Source organism: Heteronotia binoei, chromosome 4, assembly GCF_032191835.1.
Source record: "Heteronotia binoei isolate CCM8104 ecotype False Entrance Well chromosome 4, APGP_CSIRO_Hbin_v1, whole genome shotgun sequence".
NCBI classification, from domain to species: domain Eukaryota; kingdom Metazoa; phylum Chordata; class Lepidosauria; order Squamata; family Gekkonidae; genus Heteronotia; species Heteronotia binoei.
In genome coordinates, this window is record NC_083226.1 from 137,438,174 (window position 1) to 137,462,890 (window position 24,717).

General features: G+C 41.8%; 1 protein-coding gene across 1 annotated transcript in view; it reads right to left on the reverse strand.

The window, feature by feature from the left end:
* TBCA (tubulin folding cofactor A) overlaps positions 1-24,717 on the reverse strand; it is a 77,634-nt gene that overhangs the window by 13,350 nt on the left and 39,567 nt on the right. The window contains exon 2 of the mRNA XM_060235852.1: positions 9,283-9,388. Coding sequence (XP_060091835.1) covers positions 9,283-9,388 — 106 coding nt within the window. The remainder of the gene's footprint in view (positions 1-9,282; positions 9,389-24,717) is intronic.

The window sequence follows — 24,717 nt, forward strand, 5'->3', positions numbered from 1 at the left end:
GGACACGTTTTGGAGCTGCGGTGCTGCAAGCTGTTTCTTCCGGTTGACCGTCTTCCTGCCTCCAGGTATGTCTTGCTTGCTAATCTCCCATGAGTGTGAAGCACAGAGACCACGAAGAAGATAGACAGGTTGCTTACCTGTAACTGTAGATCTTCGAGTGGTCATCTGTGCATTCACACTACCCACCCTCCTTCCCCACTGCTGACAGTCTCCCTCCAGTAGGGGCTTCCAGTGGTCAGGAAGGAACTGGCGGGATCCTTGCTCTGGTGCCGGTGAGCATGCGCGTTGGGACACCTGCGCATGACCGTTGGTGCTGAGCGCGAAAAAATCCCGGGCTTTTTAGATTCGAGGATCGGCGCAGGCACTCTATCCCATGAGTGTGAATGCATAGATGACCACTCGAAGATCTACAGTTACAGGTAAGCAACCTGTCTTTCTCTTACCTCACAGGGTGTCTGCTGTGGGGAGAAGAAACAGAAAGGAAAGGTAAATATGGTCAAAACCCTTGGGGAAGCTTGGAGACTATTTAAAACTATAATCCTAGAAGCTCAGATAAAATACATACCACAAGTTAGGAAAGGCACAAACAGGCATAAGAAAAGGCCTGCATGGTTAACAAACAAAGTAATGGAAGCTGTAAAAGGTAAGGACTCCTTTAAGCGGTGGAAAACCAGTCCAAGTGAGATTAGTAAAAGGGAACACAGGCTGTGGCAAATCAAATGCAAGACTGTGATCAGGCAGGCAAAAAGGGACTATGAGGAGCATATTGCAAAACACATTAAGACCAACAATAAAAATTTCTTCAAATATATTAGAAGTAGGAAACCAGCCAGGGAGGCAGTGGGACCCTTGGATGACCATGGGGTAAAAGGATTACTGAAGGAGGATAGGGAAATGGCTGAGAAGCTGAATGCATTTTTTGCCTCCGTCTTCACTGTGGAAGATGAAAACTTTTTGCCCGCCCCAGAACCACTAATTTTGGAAGGGGTGTTGAAAGTCCTGAGTCAGATTGAGGTGACAAAAGAGGAGGTCCTACAACTGATAGACAAATTAAAAACTAATAAGTCACCGGGTCCGGAAGGCATACATCCGAGAGCTCTGAAAGAACTCAAAGTTGAACTTGTGGATCTTCTAACAAAAATCTGTAATCTTTCATTGAAATCTGCCTCCGTTCCTGAGGACTGGAAGGTAACAAATGTCACCCCCATCTTTAAAAAGGCTTCCAGAGGAGATCCGGGAAATTACAGGCCAGTCAGTCTGACTTCAGTACCAGGAAAGTTGGTAGAAACCATTATCAAGACAGAATGAGTAGGCACATTGATGAACACGAGTTATTGAGGAAGACTCAGCATGGGTTCTTTAAGGGAAGATCTTGCCTCACTAACCTGTTACATTTCTTTGAGGGGGTGAACAAACATGTGGACAAAGGAGACCCGATAGATGTTGTTTACCTTGACTTCTAGAAAGCTTCTGATAAAATTCCTCATCAAAGGCTCCTTAGAAAGCTTGAGTCATGGAGTAAAAGGACAGATCCTCTTGTGGATCAAAAACTGGCTGAGTAATAGGAAGCAGAGAGTGAGTATAAATGGGCAGTCTTCGCAGTGGAGGACGGTAAGCAGTGGGGTGCCACAGGGCTCAGTACTGGGTCCCATGCTCTTTAACTTGTTCATAAATGATTTAGAGTTGGGAGTGAGCAGTGAAGTGGCCAAGTTTGCGGATGACATTAAATTGTTCAGGGTGGTGAGAACCAGAGAGGATTGTGAGGCACTCCAAAGGGATCTGTTGAGGCTGGGTGAGCGGGCGTCAATGTGGCAGATGCAGTTCAATGTGGCCAAGTGCAAAGTAATACACATTGGGGCCAAGAATCCCAGCTACAAATACAAGTTGATGGGGTGTGAACTGGCAGAGACTGACTAAGAGAGAGATCTTGGGGTCGTGGCAGATAACTCACTGAAAATGTCAAGACAGTGTGCGTTTGCAATAAAAAAGGCCAATGCCATGCTGGGAATTGTTAGGAAGGGAATTGAAAACAAATCAGCCAGTATCATAATGCCCCTGAATAATAATAATAATAATAATAATAATAATAATAATAATAATAATAATAATAATAATAATAATAATAATAATAATAATAATAATAATAATTTTATTTTTGTATCCCGCCCTCCCCCGCCAAAGGCGGGCTCAGGGCGGCTCACAGACATGGAATACCATGATTTAAATAAAACAATGTAGACAACAACTTTAAATACAATCAATTACATAAATTAATTAAAATAGATAAAACAGGTGCTATAAAATACTATAAGTCACAATCATACATAAGATGGCTAGATGGCTACAGGTCAGTTTAGCCAGGTTCTGTCTTAAAAGCAAGCTGAAAAAGAAATGTTTTGCAAGCCCTGCAGGGTGACATGATAGAGGTTTACAAGATAATGCATGGGATGGAGAAAGTAGAGAAAGAAGTACTTTTCTCCCTTCCTCACAATACAAGAACTCGTGGGCATTCGATGAAATTGCTGAGCAGACAGGTTAAAAAGGATAAAAGGAAGTACTTCTTCACCCAAAGGGTGATTAACATGTGGCATTCACTGCCACAGGAGGTGGTGGCAGCCACAAGCATAGCCACCTTCAAGAGGGGTTTAGATAAAAATATGGAGCAGAGGTCCATCAGTGGCTAATTTTTTTATATATATCAGTGGCTAATTTTTTTATATATATAATTTTTTGGGGCCACTGTGTGACACAGAGTGTTGGACTGGATGGGCCATTGGCCTGATGTAACATGGCTTCTCTTATGTTCTTAAGAAGGAAAAGTGATTGTAAGCTGCTCTGAGACTCCTTCAAGTAGTCAAAATCAGGGTATAAAAACCAGCTGTTCTATATTAGCTGTTTGAGCCCTTGCACAGAATTGTAAAGCATCTTGGAATTTTTTTTGAATCAAGGCATCTGTATCTGGGCTCTGTAATATGTTCTCTGCCCAAACCACTATTGTTCTAGTGAAATTTGAGAGCATTAAGGAAGCACTGATGGTCAGAGAGGAAGCCTCATGGAATTTTTAAAGAGTTGCTTCATTTTTTCTATCTAGAGAATCTTTCAGAGCATTATCCCCATCTTTTCACAACACAGCCTCTAAATGTAAAGAAACAACAGGACCAGCACCTAATGGGACCTTGAGATTCTCCATAGGGACTTTCAGAAGGGCACAGAACATTTTTGCTCTGCCCGGTATCATTGCCAGGCACCACCCATTCTTCTTTTAGGACCTCATTAAAAAGTTAGGAAAAGGACAAACTAAAGATCCTTTGGCTAGTCTGTTAAAACCGCTACCATCCAGTTTTGAAGAGACCAATGATCTGGGGATTCAGCCATATCAATTTGATAAGAAATTACTTTTTTAAAGTAGTAAATGATCATGATCTGTCTGGAAAAATCTAGAAGAATTTTCCTGCAATTCTGTGTCCTCTGCTGATCATGCCCCCTCTTCCTTATCAGAACCTCTAACTGAATGGACGTCTTCTACCTCAGAACCAGAGTAAAACAAAGCTGATATGCGGCAGCCTGAAGCATGGCTGCTCCTGCTATTTTTTCTCCTCAAACTGGCAGCCTGCAAAGTAGGTCTTTCCTCATCAGATACCTCTGATGAATGAACCTCAGAAAGCCTCATTCCCTGCACCCCCTTGGATTATTTTCTTGTGGGGAGTGGCTGAGATGTCCTCTAAGGAATAGGATCTGTTGGAGAAAGAGGAAGAATGGGTCCTCTTTGAGTGTGTTCGATACTCCCTGCCTCTGTTCCTCACAGCTGCCTGGATGGTATTTCTCATTAACAAGCTTAATAATGGGGCCTCCTGTGTCTGAAAATTTTCTGGGTTTGTGGTAGGAAAAATAATTAGGCCCAGGAAATTCCAGGGTGCCCTGAAAGTCTATAGAATCCAGTCCAATGTGGGGGAAGGACTGAAAAGCACAGGGGAAATGGCACACCAGCTCTGAGGTCTGCTGTAAAGGGGCTGATTGAGGTCTTCCCCTGACTTGCTGCCTGCCCAGGGACAAATCTACTTGTGTTTCCTCGGGGACTTACTGTTTCTTCTGTTTGCTGAATCTCTGGCAGGCTCAGAAGCTTTCTAGTCCCTGAAAGGGAAGTCACCTGAACACACTGTTGGCTTATTATGAGCAATTTTTTTCTGGGGCCTCCTGCACTGGAAAGGAAGTGACTGTGAGCAGACCTGAAGGTTCAGATCTTCTGGCCTTAGCCCAGTGCAAGCCTCCTGTAGAGGATCTCCTTGTGGCTCATCTTCACTGCCCAAAGCTTACACTGGAAGGGGCCTCTCCTTTTATGTGTCCTTCTTTTTAAGACCAGTAGTGGTCATTTTCTTTGCTCCCAACGAAGCTACTGGGGATAGGAACTCCCCTTCTCCTTTTTTCTATACATTCTTTCTACAAGGAGCTAGGATCAGACATCCTCCTGGAGCTGCAAGGTCAGCCTTGATCCAAGCCTGTGGAGTTTAGGTAAAAATCCAATGAAATTTGCATAGCCCTACCTGGAGCAAGAGGAGGCATGACTGGACCTGCTAGATAACTTCCCCACTGAAGAAGAAAGCAATTTTTCAGTTGCATTTAGTCCGTTTTTGTCCTTTATCATGGTCATCTTTGCATGAAATGTTCCCATGATTTCTTCAATTTTCTTGAAGAGATCTCTTGGCCTTCCCATTCTGTTATTTTCCTCTATTGCTTTGCATTGTTTCTTCAGGAAGGCCTTCTTATCTCTCCTTGCTGTTTTCTGAAAATCTGCATTCAGTTGGGTGAATCTTTCCTTTTCACCTTTGCCTTTCACTTTCCTTCGTTCCTCAGCTATTTGTAAAGCCTCATCATACAGCCACTTTGTTTTCTTGCATTTCTTTTTCTTTGGGATGGTGCTGATTGCTGCCTTCTGTACAATGTCACAAACCTCCATCCATAGTTCTTCAGGCACTCTATCAACTCTAGTTCCTTAAAACTATTCTTCACCTCCACTGTATATTCATAAGGGATGTGATCAAGGTCAAACCTGTATGGCCTAATGGCTTCCCCAGTTTTCTTCAGTTTAAGCCTGAATTTTGCAATGAGTAGCACATGATCTGAGCTGCAGTCAGCTCCAGGTCTTGTTTTTGCTGAAAGTAAGGAGCTTCTTCATCTTTGACTGCAGAGTATACAATCAATCTGATTTCTGTGTTGCCCATCAAGTGATGTCCATGTGAAGAGCCACCTTTTAGGTTGTTGGAAGAGGGTGTTTGCTATGACCATCTTGTTTTCTTTACAAAACTCTATTAGCCTTTGCCCAGCTTCATTTTGTTCTCCAAGGCCAAACTTGTCAGTTGTTCCGGTTACCTTTTGACTTCCTACTTTGGCATTCCAGTTCCCTATGATGACGAGGACATATTATTTTGGTGTTAGTTTTAGAAGGTGTTGTAGATCTTCATAGAACTGGTCCACTTCAGCCTCTTCTGCATCAGTGGTTGGGACATAAACTTGGATTACTGAGATACTGAATGGTTTGCCTTGGATACAGACCAAGATCATTCTGTCATTTTTGAGATTGTACCGTATTACTGCCTTCCTCACTCTCTTGTTAACTATAAAGGCCACACCATTTCTTCTATGGGACTCTAGCCCACAGTAATAGATGTAGTGATCCTCTGAGTTAAATTTGCTCATTTCCATCCATTTTAGTTCACTGATTCCCAGTCTTTCCATCTTTTGTTTGACCTTGATTCACAGATCTTACATTCCACGTTCCAATGCAGTATTGTTCTTTGCAGCATTGGACTGTTCTTTCACCATCAGACACATCCACAGCTGAGTGTCCTTTTGGCTTTGGCCCAGCCCCTTCACTCTTTCTGTGACTACTTGTACTTGTCCTCTGTTCTTCCCCAGTAGCATATTGGGCACCTTCTGACCTGACCTGTTTTTAACTAGTATCTACTTAACCTCAGTACATTAAAATACTTTTTCCAAAAGCAGAAGGGGTGCAAACTTTTCTGAGTTAAAATAATATTCACATGACAATTTCAGGAGAACTTAAGGTATGTTCCAAGTTTCTTGTTGAACACTACTAGACACAATGGTGCTGATGGGAGAATTGCAACATAGACTATTCACACACAGCAGGTTTTCTACAATCTTTCCAGAATTTCAGCTTCCCTTCACCGTATCATGATAAGCTTTTAAAACACCAAAATAAAAAGGCTGCTCGGAATGGAGAATTGAGGGGGGAGGAGAGCTCAGGAAACTCAGCAGAAACCCTTGCTGTGTAAGCAGAATTGCAAGCATCTCTGGATCAGGGGCCTGATCATGTATACCTCAAAAAGTAAACTACTATTCTTTCAATTTTGCAGCTTGAAATAGCTGAGGAATGTAACTATGGCCAGCCACGGTATATAGAAAAAGTGGAATCTGAATCCAGATCTGCCAAAAAATAATACTGCTCAGAATGCAGTGGCTTTTATCCTGAATGTCTCAAACAAAGGCAACTACTCACTAACTGGCCTCCTTTTGCCTTATGGAATACTGCATCAGGATAACTAAAAAACAAAGTTGGAGTCCAGTGACACTTTTAAGATCAACAAAATTTTGTTCAAGGTATAAGCTTTTGTGTGCTAACACACTATCTGAAGTGTGCTTCCACACAAAAGTTTGTACCTTGAATAAAATTTTTGTTGGTTTTAAAGGTGCCACAGGACTCAAACTTTGTTCTGCCACTTCAGATCAACAGTTACCCACCTGAAAGATAACTAAAGAACATTATTTTTTTTGTTAACGCTAGAGAGAAAGACAGGCAAAAAGAGACAGACAAAAACACACCTGAGGTAATTGTCTCAGAGAATGAACATGGAACTGCTAAATGTGAGATGAGCAAAAGAGACGTCAGCAGAAAGACACACACTTTTGACTTGCAATCAGAACAGCAGATCAGTTCTCTCCTTCAGGATAAGGGATTTCAGTACCAGTTTTAGACATAGAGTTCTAGAATTTTTCCAGATTTGCATAGAGACCACAAAAAACAAACTTAAGTTATTTCTCAAATTTAACTGTAAGATTAGACAGGATGCTAAATATGGCAGAAATATTGCTGAAGCAGATATATGTAAAATCTGAATAAGAGGGAAGCAGTAGTAAAACGATGTTTCCAGAAGATTTATCTTTGGTTGGATGTTCACTGAAATTAAGCATACCTGGGGGCAGATGTTCCCTTATTCAGACTTATTAACTGGGTGCAACCATCAACCATGCTTCCTCAAACACTGACTAAGAGTTCTGATGCAACTAGACTGTTCTTTGCTGAGACAACCAGGGCCAGATCGCAATTCATCAATTAGAAAAGGGCAAGCCCCTGGAACAGTTTTTGCCTTTGAAGAGAATGAAAGGTGTGTGTGTGTGGGGGGGGGATCTACCTAGAACAGAAGAAAGGTAAAATGTTTTTTACTGACAATGACTAATTTCTAACTTTCCCTCTCCCACCTACTGTCAATCATTTAGCATTGCTGTTCTGTTTATGCTCTCTTTAAAACAAAAACATGGAAAATTGCAGCTGGCATATGTGAACAACAGCAGAAAAGAGCTGTGGAGTCGAGTTGGAAGTGAAACAGCATTGTATAAATTAAGTTCTCTGATTTTTTTCAAACCTTATCTCTGTGAATGGTGGGGGGAGTCTAAAAAGTAATATCAATAAACATGAATTTGTAAAACACATTTGGCCTTTGTTATGGAACAAAAAATTATGGTGGAAAGTAGGCATCTCAGGACATTTTTATTGGACATGCAACTGCAGAGGACTTGAAGAAAAAATTAAGTGAAGCCACTGCTGACACCCTGATCATAGAATGGCAAGCCAGAAACGGTACTGCTACAGTCCTCAAGACAGGAAGGAAGGAAAGGAAAGGTCCCCTGTGCAAGCACCTGTCGTTTCCAACTCTGGGATGACGTTGCTTTCACAACGTTTTCACGGCAGACTTTTTACGGGGTGGTTTGCCATTGCCTTCCCCAGTCATCTATACTTCCCGCCCCCCCCCCCCAGCAAGCTGGGTACTCATTTTACTGACCTTGGAAGGATGGAAGGCTAAGTCAACCTCAAGCCGGCTACCTGAAAACCCAGTTTCCGCCAGGGGTTGAACTCAGATCATGAGCAGAGCTTAGGACTGCAGTACTGCAGCTTTAACACTCCATACCACGGGGCTCTTAACAAGACAGAGCTGTCATTAAACACCAGCAACTGGTAACTATTTAAATACTGCCCTTGATTACAGCCACAATTGAAATATAGTATATAACTGTTTATGATATAAGAGAACAAGTGAAATTAAGAAGTGTATTAGAATACTGACACCACAATGAAGTTGCCAGCTATAAAATATGTTGTAGGAGAGAGAGAGAAGGCCCTTCAACTGTTTCTGCTGATTAATACTTCAGGGGGTGAAGGAAGGGCAGTATTACTCTTAACAGCAAAAACTCTGAACAATGACATTTACCAGTAATATTTTAGGAGTTCAGTGAATGGGAAGTGAGTAATATATCAGTGGTAAACATTTTCACTTCAACATGCACAAATAAATTGTGGGGGGAAAGGGCTGGGGCTCTGCATTATTAGTGGTCACTTCTCAAAGTTTCTGTTCAAACATTTTAACAAAGATGATCCCCAGTAATATGCAGGGCTATTTTCCTTCCAAGAGCAGGGAAAAGAATCTCAGTTCCACAACAAGGTTTTCCAGGGGAATGTTTCTCTTTCAGAGAAAAATCTTTGTACTTTCCAAAGAGTTATCTATTGCCAGGAAACTCCCCCTCAACCAGATAACTTTTTAATTTTAATGTTACCTAATGATTAAAGCATATTTCTTCTTTTATTCATATTACCCTTAATTATTGCTACTGGAATTCCTTAAAGTGCATTTTTATGCAATAAGTCATTCTTCCATCCAAAGCTAGGATGTACATTCTTTTAATTTGTGGCAAACAGGTGTCAGAATGCTTACCTCCCCCATCCTGCCCTTGCAATCAGGATTTTTGGAATTATCAAATTTCTAAGTAGTGCTGGAAATCTTCATATGTTGAAACACAGCATACATACAAGACTGAAATAAGTTACTGACAAACTACTGTATGTGTTTGTATATGTATATGTGAAAGAGTTTTCAGTCTGGAGAAACAGATAATGTATTTGAAGAACAGGGTTTACTGTGAGATCACAAAATTACAATACTTTTAGAGTTAAAAAAATCAATCAGAAGTTAAGAACCAGGGTATTTGTACCTGCTTTTTAATTGCATAGTCATCTCCTGCTTCTGCTTTCATTTTCTCAATCTTTTCTTCTTGTTGTTTTGCTTCTTTTTCATACATAACCTTTTCTTTTGCCAATCTGTATATAAAACAGTCAAACACATTTTCTATTATAAACTAATATAAGTGTTTCTAACTGAAGTTATATAATCAACATACAACAGGACCATTTGTAACTACTACAGCCAATTACTTCATAAATAAATTATTAAATATACTATCATTTAATTAAAAAAATCTTTTAAAATTGTAGCCATATACCAGATGAGATGCAGAGATCAGACTACTGATTTATTACTGTCTAAGTGCTGTTGAACTCATATGTCACAAGGGACGGATCTAACACAAATGTCACTTTGTCAGGCTGGGCCATGTGTGCCATAAAATGCCAGATACCAGAAATATAAATTTTATAAAGGTGATTTCAGATGCCTCTTTCTGATGGGTTGGAGCAGATGCAAATCTTTTTTTTTTTTCATTTTCCAACAATTTTTATTGCGATAGTCATGTAGTTACAATAGTAATCAACGTTAACATATGTTACAGAGTAGATAATTTCAAATTAAAACAGTTCAAAAGTAAATTAAATCTTGGTACACAGAGATGTGTGAAATAACATTATGTTCTACCAAATATGCTATTACAGGGTACCATACTTCTATTACTTTTTTCATATATCATTGACAACACATAATGGGCTGAGTAAACTGGTTTACATAATATAAAATAATACCAAATTTTCTTTTCTCCAACATTTTAGGGACCGTATGATAGCTGTTTTCCAATTAAATGCTAGGAGCATTTTCACAATAGATAAAAGAATTGTGACAATTTCCCTTTTCCTAGGTTCTATTCCAGATCAAGACCAATTTTCCAGCAGGATAATTTCTGGATCTAAAGATAAGTTTATATTCAGAATCTGATTTATCTGATGTGTAATAAGCTTCCAGTAAGTTTGAATATGAGGGCATGACTACTATGAATGCATGAAGCAAGGTGCCCACATTGTTTGGTGCAGTTTAGTGATTATGAAGCTCTGAATCTGTATAGGATCGAAGGAGGTAAATACCATCGAGAAATTAACTTAAAAGATTGAAATTTGATTGCAAAAATATTAGAATTTATACCTGAGGTGGACCAAATTTCTAACCATTCCTCTTTTGTTATTTGTTTTCCCAGGTCAATAGACCATTGTTTTTGGTAGGTAAAGTTCCTCTTCTTCAATTGTGAGTAAGAGTCTATATAATAAAGAGGTTAGTTTCAATAGGTGTATTCTATTTTTATATAAAATTAATTCAAAAGGGGTCATATCTCTGTTCATAGCTTGCCTTTCTGGTTTGGATTCTAGACAGTGTCAAAACTGTAGGTAGTGGAACCAGGCGATTTTTTGTTTTAATTTCTTTTTTAACATGGTCTTTTCTAAAAAGGAACCTTTTCCCCAAAACTGACAAATGTATACATATCCAGCCTCTTTCCAAGTCTGGAAGGGTGAAGTTCATGTTCCTGGAACAAACCACTTTTGATTAGTACAGGAAGCTATTGGAGATATCGATGGAGCCAATTTTTCTCTTCTTTTCCACCATATAGCTAATGAAATATCTAAGAAATTCACAGCTCTGTATTTTTGTTTTTTTATAAGGTCCAGATTCCATAAGATATTATAAAGCATGTTTGAGCGAAGTGGATATAATTCAATTGAGACCCAATCAGGTGGGTTCTTCACTGTAGCTGCTGTTATCAGAGTTCCTATATTGATTGCCTCATAGTATAAGTTTAGATATGGCACATCTAAGCCTCCTCTTTTTTTAAGTCTAGATAGGGTTTTAACGCTGATTCTAGGCTTCCTTTGAGACCATAAAAATTTAGTAAATAGTTTTTGCCGGGAGGTGAAGGCTTCTTTCCGAATTTTAATTGGCAGTGTGCAAAGCAAAAATAAAAAATTAGGTAAAATAAAAGATTTTAAAATACTAATTCTGTCGGCCCAAGTCAATGTTTTTCCATTGCTTCTATTCAGGGTGCTTTCTATATCTTTCTGTAACTGATTAAAATTGGCAGAAAAAAGGTCTGAAATGTTCTTAGGAACGTATACCCCTAGATATCTCCAAAGTTTAGTTGGGAGAACATAATGGTAGTTACATTTTATTGTTTCTACTTCTCGTTGTTGAATATTAATAGGATGTATAATAGACTTTTTTTTCATTAAAAAACAAACCTGAGATTTTACTAAAGTTTTGAACTTCCTAATGGAAAACTGGCAAGGATTGCAAAGGCTTCTTAAAAGCAGATGCAAATCTGAAATCACGTCACTCTCCCATATATAGGGCAGATGGCTCACATTCTGGCTCAGGGGTGTCAAACATATGGGCCATGGGATGGATCTGGCCCCTGCAGGGCTCCAATTAGGTCTATGAGCAATTGTTTCTCTGCTGCTTCCTACTTCCTGCTTTGCAGAGGAGAGAAGAAAGCCAAGCCTCCCCTTCCCTTGATTGGCTGAGGGCTTTCCCGCCTTCTTTGGGGAGGGAAGGGGAAGGAAAGAACGAGAAAGAGAGAGAGACCCTCAGCACCTTTAAGTAGATCAAGAACATTTTATTGCAGGTATAAGCTTTTGTGTGCCTGCACCCTTCGTCGGGGGAGGGGGGAGAAACAGCCAGAGAGAGTGAGTTTCATAGCACTTTTAAGAACACCCACAATGTTTTATTCCAAGTATAAGTTTTTGTGTGCCTGCACACACTTCTTCAGTGAGAGGGGGGAAGGGGAAAGAAAGAGCCACAGAGAGGGGGGAGATAGGGAGGGAGTCCCATGGCACTTGGAGAGATCCCCCTTTCTAGTTCTAACAGATATGTATGTGTGGGAAGGGAAGGGAAGAAACCTAAGAGTACAGCTTGCATTCTTTATTAGTAGAAAGGAGCAAACCTTTAACAACTAAAAAATGTGGCAGGGCATAAGCTTTCATCAGTCACTGCTTACTTCTTCAGATACGGCTAGAATGTGAGTCCATCTGTTCTTATAGCCTGGAGAGTGATTTCAGACACCAAATGCCAATAGCAGGCATTGATAATGAGAGATGAAACCTAGATCTCAATTCAGTCCAGGAGGATGCATTGTCTTGAGCTTCATTATTCAGCAGTCTCTCTTTCTAACTGCCCTTTAAAATTCCTTTGTAAGAGCACTACTCTTGGGGCAGCAACTGAATGTCCTGGAAGGTTAAAATGTTCCCCCACTAGTTTTTTAATGTTGTCATTTCTAATAGCAGTAGAAAGAGTAAGAGTCCAGTAGCACTGTAGACTAACAAAATCTGTGGTAGGATATGTGCTTTCATGAGTCACTGTTCACTGGTTCAGGCTTATTTCCATTTATTCTTTGCATCCTCCTGGACTGAATCCTCATGTACCAAATTGAGACGTAGGTATCCTATCTCATGACCAATGCTAACATTTCCACGGCAACTACCCCTCTGCATATCACACCTAATCCAATCATGCCTGCTATTGCCATTCAGCATCTGAAATCATCTTTACAGAGTTTACATCTCTGGTACCTTGTGCTGGATTTTATGGCATACGAACATAAGAGAAGCCATGTTGGATCCAGCCAATGGCCCATCCAGTCCACAGTAGCCAAAAAAACAGGTGCCATTAGGAAGTCCACCAGTGAGGCCAGGACACCAGAAGCCGTCCCACTGTTGCCCCCCCAAGCACCAAGAATACAGAGCATCACTGCCTCAGACAGAGAGTTCCATCTATACCTTGTGACTAATAGTCACTAATGGACCTCTGTCCCATATGTTTATCCAATCCCCTCTTGAAGGCGTCTATGCTTGTAGCCTCCTCTACCTCCTGTGGCAGTGAATTCCATGTGTTAATCACTCTTTGGGTGAAGAAGTACTTCCTTTTATCTATTCTAACCTGATTCCTCAGCAATTTCATTGAGTGCCTTCAAGTTCTTGTATTGTGAGAAATGGAGAAAAGTACTTTTTTCTCTACCTCGGCCGGTGTCAAACCTTCCCTTTTTGGGTAAGGTCATAGAGCGGGCGGTGGCGATTCAGCTGCAGGGATTCCTGGAGGACACTTCCGCACTGGATCCATTCCAGTCCGGCTTCCGGCCAGGTCACGGGACGGAGACAGTTCTGGTCGTTCTCATAGATGACCTTATGCGACATCTGGATCAGGGCGGCTCTGCAGTGCTGTTGTTATTAGATCTGTCAGCTGCTTTTGACACGGTTGACCATCAGCCGCCTTGCCGATGTGGGGATTCGGGGATCTGCCTTACAGTGGCTGACCTCCTTTCTCCAAGATCGGGGACAAAGGGTGGTGATAGGGGAGGAAGCATCCCAGAGGCACTCTCTTCGTTGTGGGGTGCCACAGGGAGCGGTCCTATCCCCGATGCTATTTAATATCTATATGCGCCCCCTTGCCCAGATTGTCAGGAGGTACGGACTGGGTTGCCATCAATATGCGGATGACACCCAGCTCTATCTATTGATGGGTGGCCAATCTGACTGTACCCTGGAAAATCTAGACCTGGCGTTACAAGCTTCTTGGCTCAGACTGAGTCGGCTGAAATTGAATCCAACGAAGACGGAGGTTCTCTACCTGGGTCGAGGCGGTCCGGGGAGAGAGATCCAGCTGCCAGCCCTTGACGGGGTACACTGATACCGGTCCCTAAGGTCAAGAGCTTAGGCGTGCTTCTTGAGTCCTCCCTTACAATGGAGGCCCAGGTAGCAGCCACTGTTAGATCTGCCTTTTTTCATCTTCGGCAAGCGCGGCAGCTGGCCCCTTACCTGGAGCGCAACGACTTAGCGACGGTAATCCATGCTACGGTCACCTCAAGAATAGATCACTGTAATGCTCTCTACATGGGGCTACCCTTGATGCTAACCCGGAGACTACAACTGGTGCAGAACGCTGCGGCACGGCTCTTAATGGGGCTGCCGCGATGGGAGCACATTCAGCCAGTGCTGAGAGAGCTGCACTGGTTGCCTGTTGTGTTCCGAGTTCGCTTCAAGGTGTTGGTATTAACCTTTAAAGCCCTCTATGGTCAGGGACCTGCCTATCAACAGGACCGCCTTTCCCCATATATCCCCCAGAGAGCACTGAGATCAGGGACAAAAAATCTGTTGTCTGCCCCTGGCCCAAAAGAAGCCAGGCTGTGTATGACGAGATCCAGGGCTTTTTCGGTGGCAGCACCAGAACTTTGGAACACCCTCCCAGAAGCCATAAAGGCTCTGCGGGATTTGTCTGCGTTCCACAGGGCCTGTAAGACCGAATTGTTTAAACAGGCTTTTGCGGTTTGATTGAAAAAGGGCTGCCACCGGACATCCTACAGAATGCTGGCGATCATAGTCGAGAAGTCAATACCGCCTATACTGGACTGAAATAGCGCTATAGAATGGTTTTAAAGTTGATATATGTAAATTATGGTTTCATATGTTTATTGGATTGATTGTTTTTTATGATGTTGTAAGCTGCCCTGAGGCCACTTGCGGAGAGGGTGGGATATAAATGGAAAGTAATAATAATAATAATAATACCTTCTCTCTCCCTCTCTCTCCCGTGAGCAATCTTTTAAACTAGGAGTGTCAAGCATGCGGCCCGCGGGACGAATCTGCCTCGCAGATGGCTCCAGTCAAGTTCTCCATCAACTGGCTGTCATCTGTTTCATTCTCCCTTGCCTGCTGTGTTCGGTCGCCATTTTGTGTTTCTCTCCAGCAGTCAGTCAGCCAGCAAAGCAGCCTTTCATGGCTCCCTCTCTCCCCCCCTCCCTTTTCCCAAAGGGAGGAGGAAAGAAGAGGAACCTCAGCCAATGAAAGAGCCTAGCTCTATAGCTCTGCTGGGTGATTAAGTTTGTCAGACTCAATCACCCTGCAGAGCTACTGAGCCCAGCCCCTCTTCCTTCCTGGCTGAGGCTCTTCCCTCTCCTTGCGCCCTGGGGGAAGGAAGGAAAGAGACAGAGCTACCTTTACCCAGTCCTCACCACTGGAAGAAATACGGAGAGCACTTTTAAGGTTTTATTGAAGATATGAGCTTTTTGTCTTGCTACAGAGAGAGAGGGAGGGAGGGAGGGAGATTTGTTGGGGTTGTTATAGGTGCAGCTGAGTTCCCCTCATCTTTTTCATTGTATTCATGTCCTCCAGTCTTTCTCAATAGGAAAGCATGTGAACTATTCAGAAGAGAAATAACAAGCCAGCATTAGGCTGAGTGCATGTGTGTCTAGCCCAGGTTTGCCCAGGAAATTTCAATTGATTTTTCTTTCACATTTTCCTTTGATTGGGGATCTTGAATTTAGACTTCCCAGATAGTAGGCTGATACTAATCACTACACATGGCTGTCTCTGTTCTTGTACTGCCACACAGTTATTTTTCTGGAGAAGACTATAGTTTTACAGACAAGCACACAGCCCTCAGTCTGTACCATGGTATCTTCACATAATCTTGACCAGAACATGAACCAACTTATGTACAAAAGCTCACAATGCCCAGCCACTTCATGTTTTCCTCTGGGTCTGAAGCTCACAGCATTGACTATGAGATCTTTGTAATGAATGTCAATAAATCAAAAGTAGGTTTGCAACTTATAGATGTGCACACTTGAACAACACTTGAACAGCATATTCAAGATTGGTACAGCACAGACATTGTCTGCAGTTTTTGATTCAATAATTCATAGCAAAAGATGACATCAGACTGTAAAACAAAATATTGCAAGAGTGCTAATGTTTTAAGTAAGAAAAAAATTGTTTGTCTGCGCCCCCTTTATACAGTTTATATGTCCGCTATCTGGCATTACATTTTATGACACACATGGCCTGGCCCAACAAGATCTAATTTATGTCAAATCCGGCCCTCATAACAAATGAGTTTGACACCCCTGTTTTAAACCTCTATCATGTCACCCCCTCAGTCATTGTTTCACCAAGCTAAAGTGCCCAGGGTGATTTAACTTTTCTTCATAGGAAAAGTGTTCCAACCCTTTAATCATTCTCATTGCTCTTTTCTGCACTTTTTTTTTTTAAGGTGTAGTGGCCAAAACTGTACACAGTGTTCCAAATGAGGCCACACCATCAGTTTATACAGGGGCATTATGATACTGGCTGATTTGTTTACAATTCCCTTCCTAATAATCCCCAGCATTGCGTTGGCCTTTTTTATTGCAGTTGCATACTGTCTCAACATTTTCAGTGAGTTATCTATCATGAATGACTCCAACATCTCTCTTGGTCAGTTTCCGCTAGTTCAGACCCCATCAACATATATTTATAGTTAGGATTTTTTGCCCTAATGGGCATTACTTTACACTTGGCCACGCTGAACCTCATTTGCCATGTTGACACCCACTTGCCCAGCCTCAACAGATCCCTTTGGAGTGCCTCACAATCCTCCTTGGTTCTCACCACCCTGAACAATTTAGTGTCATTTGCAAACATAGTCACTTCACTGCTTACTCCCAACTCCAAATCATTAATGAACAAGTTAAAAAGCAATGGACCCATTACTGAGCCCTGCAGTACCCCACTGCTTACCACCCTCCATTGTGAAAACTGCCCATTCCCCTGATAACCAGGAGCTCCTTGCACTAAGCACACACCCAAGACTTCTGTCAGTGGGCAGATAGTCATACATGTGACACTCAGTGCAAAATACTGGATAGCCCCCAACCCCCTTCTGGCATTCTGCCTTCATAATTGCTGTTTAATTTATTTATATATATATATAAATTTATTAATATATATATATATAATTTATATATATATATATATATATAATCCCCTTTTTAATACCCTTCGTATTTATATGGCTCTCCTTGTGGAAAGTCTACGTACCTTATGGGGAACACAAGTAGACTAGGGCCCTGACTTCCTGGTCCTTCCTGGGCTTCTTTCAGAGCCCCTAGGCCAAGAGCCACAGGCCAAAATCTCTCAACCTTTGGCTCACGCCTTTGGCAAGGTGCAGCCTTACAAATTCAAAGAGGGTAGGGCCAGCAGTCAGCCCCAGGCAATCCAATCAGCAGCAATCACCTGCAATCAGATACACTCAACTACAGCCCAGTCAAAACAGAGCAGCAGTTCCTCAATCCCCAGCAAGCACCTCCCCTTTAGACTCTCTCCTTCCACACAGTAGCCTCAGCTGATTTTCCCCAGAAGTTAAGAAAAGGCAAACACTCCTTCAGCAGGCTCCCTTTCTGCTCTCTCAGAGCCCAACTGACTGGCATACATGGCCCAGCCCAAGAAAGTTACATTTATGTCAGATCTAGCTCTCATAACAAAATGAGTTCAACACCTCTATTCTAGCTGTATTTGAAGAAATGAGCAGTGACTCACTTCATGACCTCTTGCACTTTTGCACTAATAAAAATGTCTCCAAGTGAAATAAAATGTGTTGATTTCAGACTGGGCAAAATCCACTCAGTGCTAAGATAATAATGAAACGGGGGGGAAAAGCAAAGGCATGGAACTAATGTGAAGAAAGGCAGCCAGTGAGGTGGGAGGGAAGAGAGAGAGATGTGTTGAACATATGGAACCTAATTGTATTTTTTTTAACATGTAGTCATCTTAGGGTTGCCAATCCCCAGGTGGGAGCAGGGGATCCCCTGGTTTGGAGGCCCTCCCTCTGCCTCAGAGTCATCAGAAAGGGGGGGGGGGAATGTCTGCAGGGCATTATTCCCTAGGGAGACCAATTCCCATGGGGTATAATGAAAAATTGATCCATGGGTATCTGGGGCTCGGGGGGGGGGGGGGGGGAGTTGAGGTAGAGGCACCAAATTTACAGCATACCTCTCCTCAAAAGACTCACCAAGTTTCAAAACGATTGGACCAGGGGGTCCAATTCTATGAGTCCCAAAAGAAGGTGCCCCTATCCTTATTTCCAATGAAGGGAAGGCATTTAAAAAGTGTGTGGTCCCTTTAAATCTGATGGCCAGAACTCCCTTGGGAGTTCAATTGTGCTTGTCACAACCTTGTTCCTGGCTCTGCCCCCAAAGTCCCCAAATATTTCTTGAATTGGCAACCCTAAGCCATCTACTTCCAGTCATTAAACAATGGAATCCAATCTAAGTGTTGTAATTCCTAATCAGAGTCTTTTTGAAAGGAAATAAAAATTGGATATTTTTTTTTTAAAAAAAACCTGTTCTGAATAAGCCAAAATAATTTCCTTTTGCCATGACCTGGATAACCCAGGCAAGCCTAATCTTTTCAGATCCTGGAAGCTAAGCAGGGTCAACTCTGGCAAGTACTTGGATGGGAGACCTCCTTGGAATACCAGAAGTCGGGAGACAGGGGCAGGCTTTATTCAGCCACTTCCCTGAATAATATCTTCCAGGACCCCAGTAGGAGTCAGTCACTAAAGGTCACTATGATTTCCAGATGTGCACACACAAAATGCAAAAATACCATAATCAACAACAATATCCTTTTAATTTCCTTTTCCTCTTATCCTAAGGCATCTCTTTCCCTTCCTTTCTTTTAACCTGTATGTCTGTAACCAGATGGCCCATACTAGTCAGGTCTCAAAATAAATAGCAGCGCAGGGCAATCTCAATGCAAATTGTGCTTGTCAGAAGAATCCCCCCTCCCTCACATGAAACTACCTTATACTGATTCAGACCCCTGGTCCATCAAAGTTAAACTGGCAGCAGCTCTTCAGGGTCTCTGGCTCTTTCCCATCACCTGCTACCCAATCCTTTTAACTGGAGGTGCTGGGGCCTGAACCTGGGACCTTCTGAGAGCCAGTTTGGTGTAGTGGTTAAGTGTGCAGACTCTTATCTGGGAGAACCGGGTTTGATTCCCCACTTCTCCACTTGCACCTGCTGGAATGGCCTTGGGTTAGCCATAGCTCTGGCAGAGGTTGTCCTTGAAAGGGCAGCTGCTGTGAGAGCCCTCTCAGCCCCACCCATCTCACAGGGTGTCTGTTGTGGGGGAGGAAGGTAAAGGAGAGTGTGAGCCGCTCTGAGACTCTTCGGAGTGGAGGGTGGGATATAAATCCAATATCTTCTTCTGCATGCATTCTACCACTAAGTCACAGATACAAACAAGGTGACAAGCCTATTCCTGTCCTACCAAAGAGTGATGGCAGGAGGAAGGGGGGGAATTCCAAACACACAAAATTAAAATGCCCTTTACAAAGAGCAGGTGACTTTCTCCGCAGCTGAGCTCACCTCGCCTTCCCCTCCCAAGATCCTCCAACGCCAGCTGCAGATTACAAGAGGCCGGGTTCTCTTTCTGCCCCATGAAGGAGAAGGAGGAGGTAGCAAGAAGATAAACCTTATCTCAGTGCAGACTTTGTAAAGTGAGGCAGGGAGGGAAAGGAACCGTGTCAATCAAACCCACCCAGAGACCGTACCTCTCTCCTGTGAGTGGGACCAACTCTGCACCCTTTCACATTGTATTGCTAAATGGAAGAACACTGCTAGGCTTCATTGAGCGGAGGAAGCAGAGCTGAGCCTGTGGAGGTGTCAACATTACCTAGCTTTCCAAACAAGCATGTTACAGAAGCACGCAGGGCTTCAAAGGCAGTCTGGGGCCCAAGCAAGGCAATCCCACTTGCCTCCAGGTGATTTGCACACAACTTCAGACAGAAAGATTCTTCTCCCCAACACCAGTTGTAAAGACATGGCCTTAAGGCAACGGAGAAGTCAGGAGTGTTAAGACTGCCATAAGAAATGTCCCAATGCTGACCAAGCCTCCCTCCCATCCCTCCCTCCTTCTTTCTCACTCTTTCGCTTCCCCCCTCTTCCTTCCCCCTCCTTCCTTCCAATCAGTCAGTTGTATCAAAGAATAAAGGAGGAAGAGGGGGAGGAGACCTCAGCCAATGGAGGGAAGATGGCTTGGCTTTGTCTCTCTCCCTGCGCAATTAAAGGAAATGGGCAAAAGCAAGCTGCATAGCAGCCCCACAGAAAGAAGTAGCAGACCAGACAGCCAGTTGCTCGCAGGCTGGATATGACCCCTTGCAGGAGCCGGTTCCAGCTCACAGACTGTATGATTGACATCCCTGTTCAACATAGATTAGTAGTGGCTCTCCAAGATCTCATGGTACAGATCTTTCACATCATCTATTACCTCAGCCTTCTAACTGGAGCTGCTAGGGACTGAACCTGGAACCTTCTGCATTCAAAGCAGATGCTCTGCCACTAAGCCATGTTCCCTCCCATGAAACAGTCCTTCTTGCCTTAGATGCTCATTCATATGCTCTGTGCAAGGAAGCTCTCAATGGTGAAAGGAGTGCTGTGGTGTACTTTCTGGAAAAGGGTGGTAATCAGGATCACATTACATTAGTACTCCTGCACTCAGCATGATGGCTGTGGTCTATAAAACCTTATATGGCCTGAGTCTGAAACTCACAGATACCACTTCTGCTCCTACTTCATCTCAAAGTCAACTGTGGCATTCTCCTAAATTTGTTTATGTGAAGAGTGTATATCCAACATTGTTCCTAATTGATTACGTGAGGTTTGATAGGCTTGAAATCAAAACAAATATATAATTGACACTCTGGGAACCCACAATGGCAGATTTTATGTAAATGTCTGAGTAATTCATTAAAATCACGATCAAAAATACAGCACAGAAAATATGAAGCACAAATATCTTACTATCATCAGGAAATGTATTTCTGAAAACTCTCAAACTATAAGAATTCAGATAATACTGCATACTGTGGTTTATTTATATCTGTGAAACCAGGATTCAACTTTCAGATAATTATTTGATCCAGGTTTGTTCTGACAAATCCTGTTTGCAATTTCTCCATTCTTCCATTCAAAAAACTGGCAGCCATCCTGCACTGCATTGCAACATCAGTTAAAGGGAAAAGCTTCTCTGCACCATCAAGTCATTTATCACTGGATGGTGACAAACTGAAGGTGTGCAAGTCAATCTTTCAGCACAGAAGACAGACTGGGTCACCTCCACGATTTCCTAGCTTTTCAAATTAAAACTTTCCTTATGCCCACACTTTGAAGTGTTCAAACATCCCTTGCGCCTGTGCCACTGCTTCTCACCATAGCTCCCAGGAAGGTGCAGAGGCATTGCCAGCATTCCCGCACCTTGAAGATAAACATAAATAGGAGGCTCCTAACAAGGTGCACTGCATATCAAGAGAAGTTCTGGCTTTGATCAAGTCTTGTTGGATATCTCTTTAGCCTGGGTGGTTGTGGGAAGCAGCAAGCAAGGAGAAAGCAGAGATTCACCATTCAGAGGTTATGCAGAACTACAAACAGTAACCACAGCTAATGAACCAACTTCATTCTGGCTTCAGATCTTCAAGTAAACTGGCTATGATTTTTTTTAGAGGTCTTAAATTAGGCAAGCCACTAGTCATGATTAATTTAAATTAACTGTAGTTTCAGTGTAAGCCCAAATTGCCTGAATCACACAACAGAAAACATAGGAATGGATCCAGACTTCCATCAAGGAGCTTTCCTCTAACTTGTGTGGATTTTCTGTTGGAGTAAGAGGAAGCTGGAGGAAGGCTTCAAACTTTGCTCAGTGGAGTGGTACATCTGTCCTGCTGCCCTCATTTCTGACTATGTTTATTACTATCAGAAGGCACTTTCATCAAATGTTCTATCTTTCCTCTCCCATTGCACTACCAATGCAATACCATTCCTGGCTGTCACTGGGAATATGATTTCTGAGAGATACAGCAGGGGATACATGGGGCGAGGACAAAGGTTCAGAAAGTTAACTTCTGGAAACACTGTTCCACTTGTGCTAAGACTAGAGGTGTACAATTTCCAGAAATTTTGAAGACACAAGGAAAAACCTCCCCCCCACCACCATTTTTGTGGAAAAGAAAATTTTGGGAAAAACTGAAATACATGCAATACTTACTTTCCTATCAAACTAAGACTAATTATACTGTTTTAATAACATTAAATGCATAATTTATAAATTACTCAGCATATAAAAATGAAATATTTAGCATGTTTATAGAATTTTAAAATTACAATATTTCTACACACAAAATTGTAAATATACCCAATACTTAAGAGAAAACCAGAAGCTGAGTCTCCTTATGCTACCTTAGCCCATATACCTTAATTTTTGTTATGCAAAAAGTAGAAAAAATAGGAGTTAAACAGGAAAAAAACAGAAATAACATAAACTATATTATTTGGTCAGAAATTAGGGTAATATGAAGGAATAATAATAATATCAATAACAAACTGGACCACAAAGCAAAATTCATCATGAATTTTGCCCACTTTGTGGTTTGTAGTTTTTCTCTGAAGCCTTAGTGTAATTTCTGCCTCACCTCTTTGTGATCTTTTTTCTGGCCTCCAACAAGGTAGGGCAATAAGTTACTTGTAACCCAACTCATTGCTATATATGTCACAGTGGTTTGAGAGAGAGGCAAAAAGGTCAACTACGAGTGAAGAGCCAGGTCAAAAAGGTCATAAAACTCATGAAAGTCCCGCATGCTCCCCTCATGAAGATCAGGTATCCTTCTAGGTGCAGAAACGCATCTTGTATTTAGGAACTCTATGTGTCTACTCTACAGCATGCCCATCTTCCTTTCAAAGCATTTCACTCATTCTAATAGCCAAAAATATTTCATAGAAGTTTTTTTAATATTCCCCAAATTTTCCAATTCTAAAAAGGCCTTGGAAAAAATGGGGTCCCCCCCCGCATTTTCACAATGTTCTACTGGCCTTCACATTTCTACCTGACAGATTATTTTTTATTTTATTTATTTATTTATTTTATTTCATTCGATTTATATCCCGCCCTACTCCACCGAAGCGGGCTCAGGGCGGCTTATCATTGTACTTTGATGCTAGGCTTTGGATAGGATGGAAAATTCCCAATTTAATTATATTTTATAATTTTACATAATGCATCTTGCCAGTTTAGTTAAAATGAAATCAGGGTCCATTTTTTAGATATCAATTCTTTAGGAATTCAGGAAAGAAGTGAATGCTAAAAAAAACACAACCAAACAAACACAGTCCTACCATAACCAACATACACAACTCACAACTAGCCATGATTGGTCAATGTGAGGTAAAGTAGGATATATCTAACACAACTGTGGCTTCCAGCTCTGGAGAACATGAAGTAGCAGAGTAGCCCCTTTCCTTTCTAAAGAGAGAGGATCTGTAGTCTATATATGGCATAGAATGGCATGCCAAAAATGGTACTGCTATTGCCCTCAAGACAGAGCTGTCATTAAACACCAGCAACTCTACTGGTAATGATTGAAATACTGCCCTTGATTATAGTCACAACTGATATCTGAGTATATAACAGGTTAAGTGAAATTAAGAAGCATAACACCACAATAAAGAAGCATGACACCACAATAAAGTTGCTAGCTATACAGTATATTTTAGGCTCAATTCTAAATACTTAATTACCTTGCCATCTGAAAAGATTTTTCCCCCAAAGTAAGTTAGTTATTACAAGGTATAAATGTGTGCACATAAATGCCCAAACTAGAAAGAGCAATTTGTAGCTTAAAATTATTTATCCTAGTGCACTTTTCAATTAGAAACAAATTAAACTTAAATTTTAATGAATGGTAAAGATGATTATTAATAACATATCCAATTGTTGAGTTCAGTCTGGTTCAATTCAGGTTGGTGTAGTAGTCAGGTGTGCGGACTCTTATCTGGGAGAACCAGGATTGATTTCCCACTCCTCCACTTACAGCTGCTGGAATGGTCTTGGGTAGCCATAGCTATCGCAGAAGTTGTCCTTGAAAGGGCAGTTGCTGTGAGAGCCCTCTCAGCCCCACCAACTTCATAGGGTGTCTGTTGTGGGGGGAGAAGATATAGGAGATTGTAAGCCGCTCTGAGTCTCTGATTCAGGAAGAAGGGTGGGGTATAAATCTGCAGTCTTCTTCAAACAGTTCAGGTAAGGTCAAAGTGAATTTAAGGATTTGTCCATTCATGCCAAGGTACATGTGTGATTTCAGCAGGTTTTCTAAACATGATGTATCCTTCCTACTACATGCTACACTGTTCTCAAAGGTCTACTTAACCTTCAATAATACATTTTCAGGCCCTGACATGGATTGCCCAGGCAAGCCTGATCTTGTCAGATCTTGGAAACTAAGCAGGGCCATTTCTGGCAGTTACTTGTTTGACTATTAATTTATAATTTTGTTCTGTATTCCACAGCAATGCAGGCTCTTGTGATGGTTTTGAAACAACAAAATATCATATATAATTAAATATACATCAAAAAGTGACCAATTTAAAAAAAATGCTCAAAAAGCTTGAATAAATAAGCCTAGCATTAAAAATTGTGTCCAAATCTTTCTTTAGAAGAAAAGAACACAGCTGGTATTCCCACCTAAAACCAGTAAAAATAATTATAACCTGTGCTTCCATTTTGTCAAATTCTGCTTAAGAAGCATCATGCTTGCCTTCTGCCAATAATGTATTCTGAAAGATGCCTTTACAGATTATGGC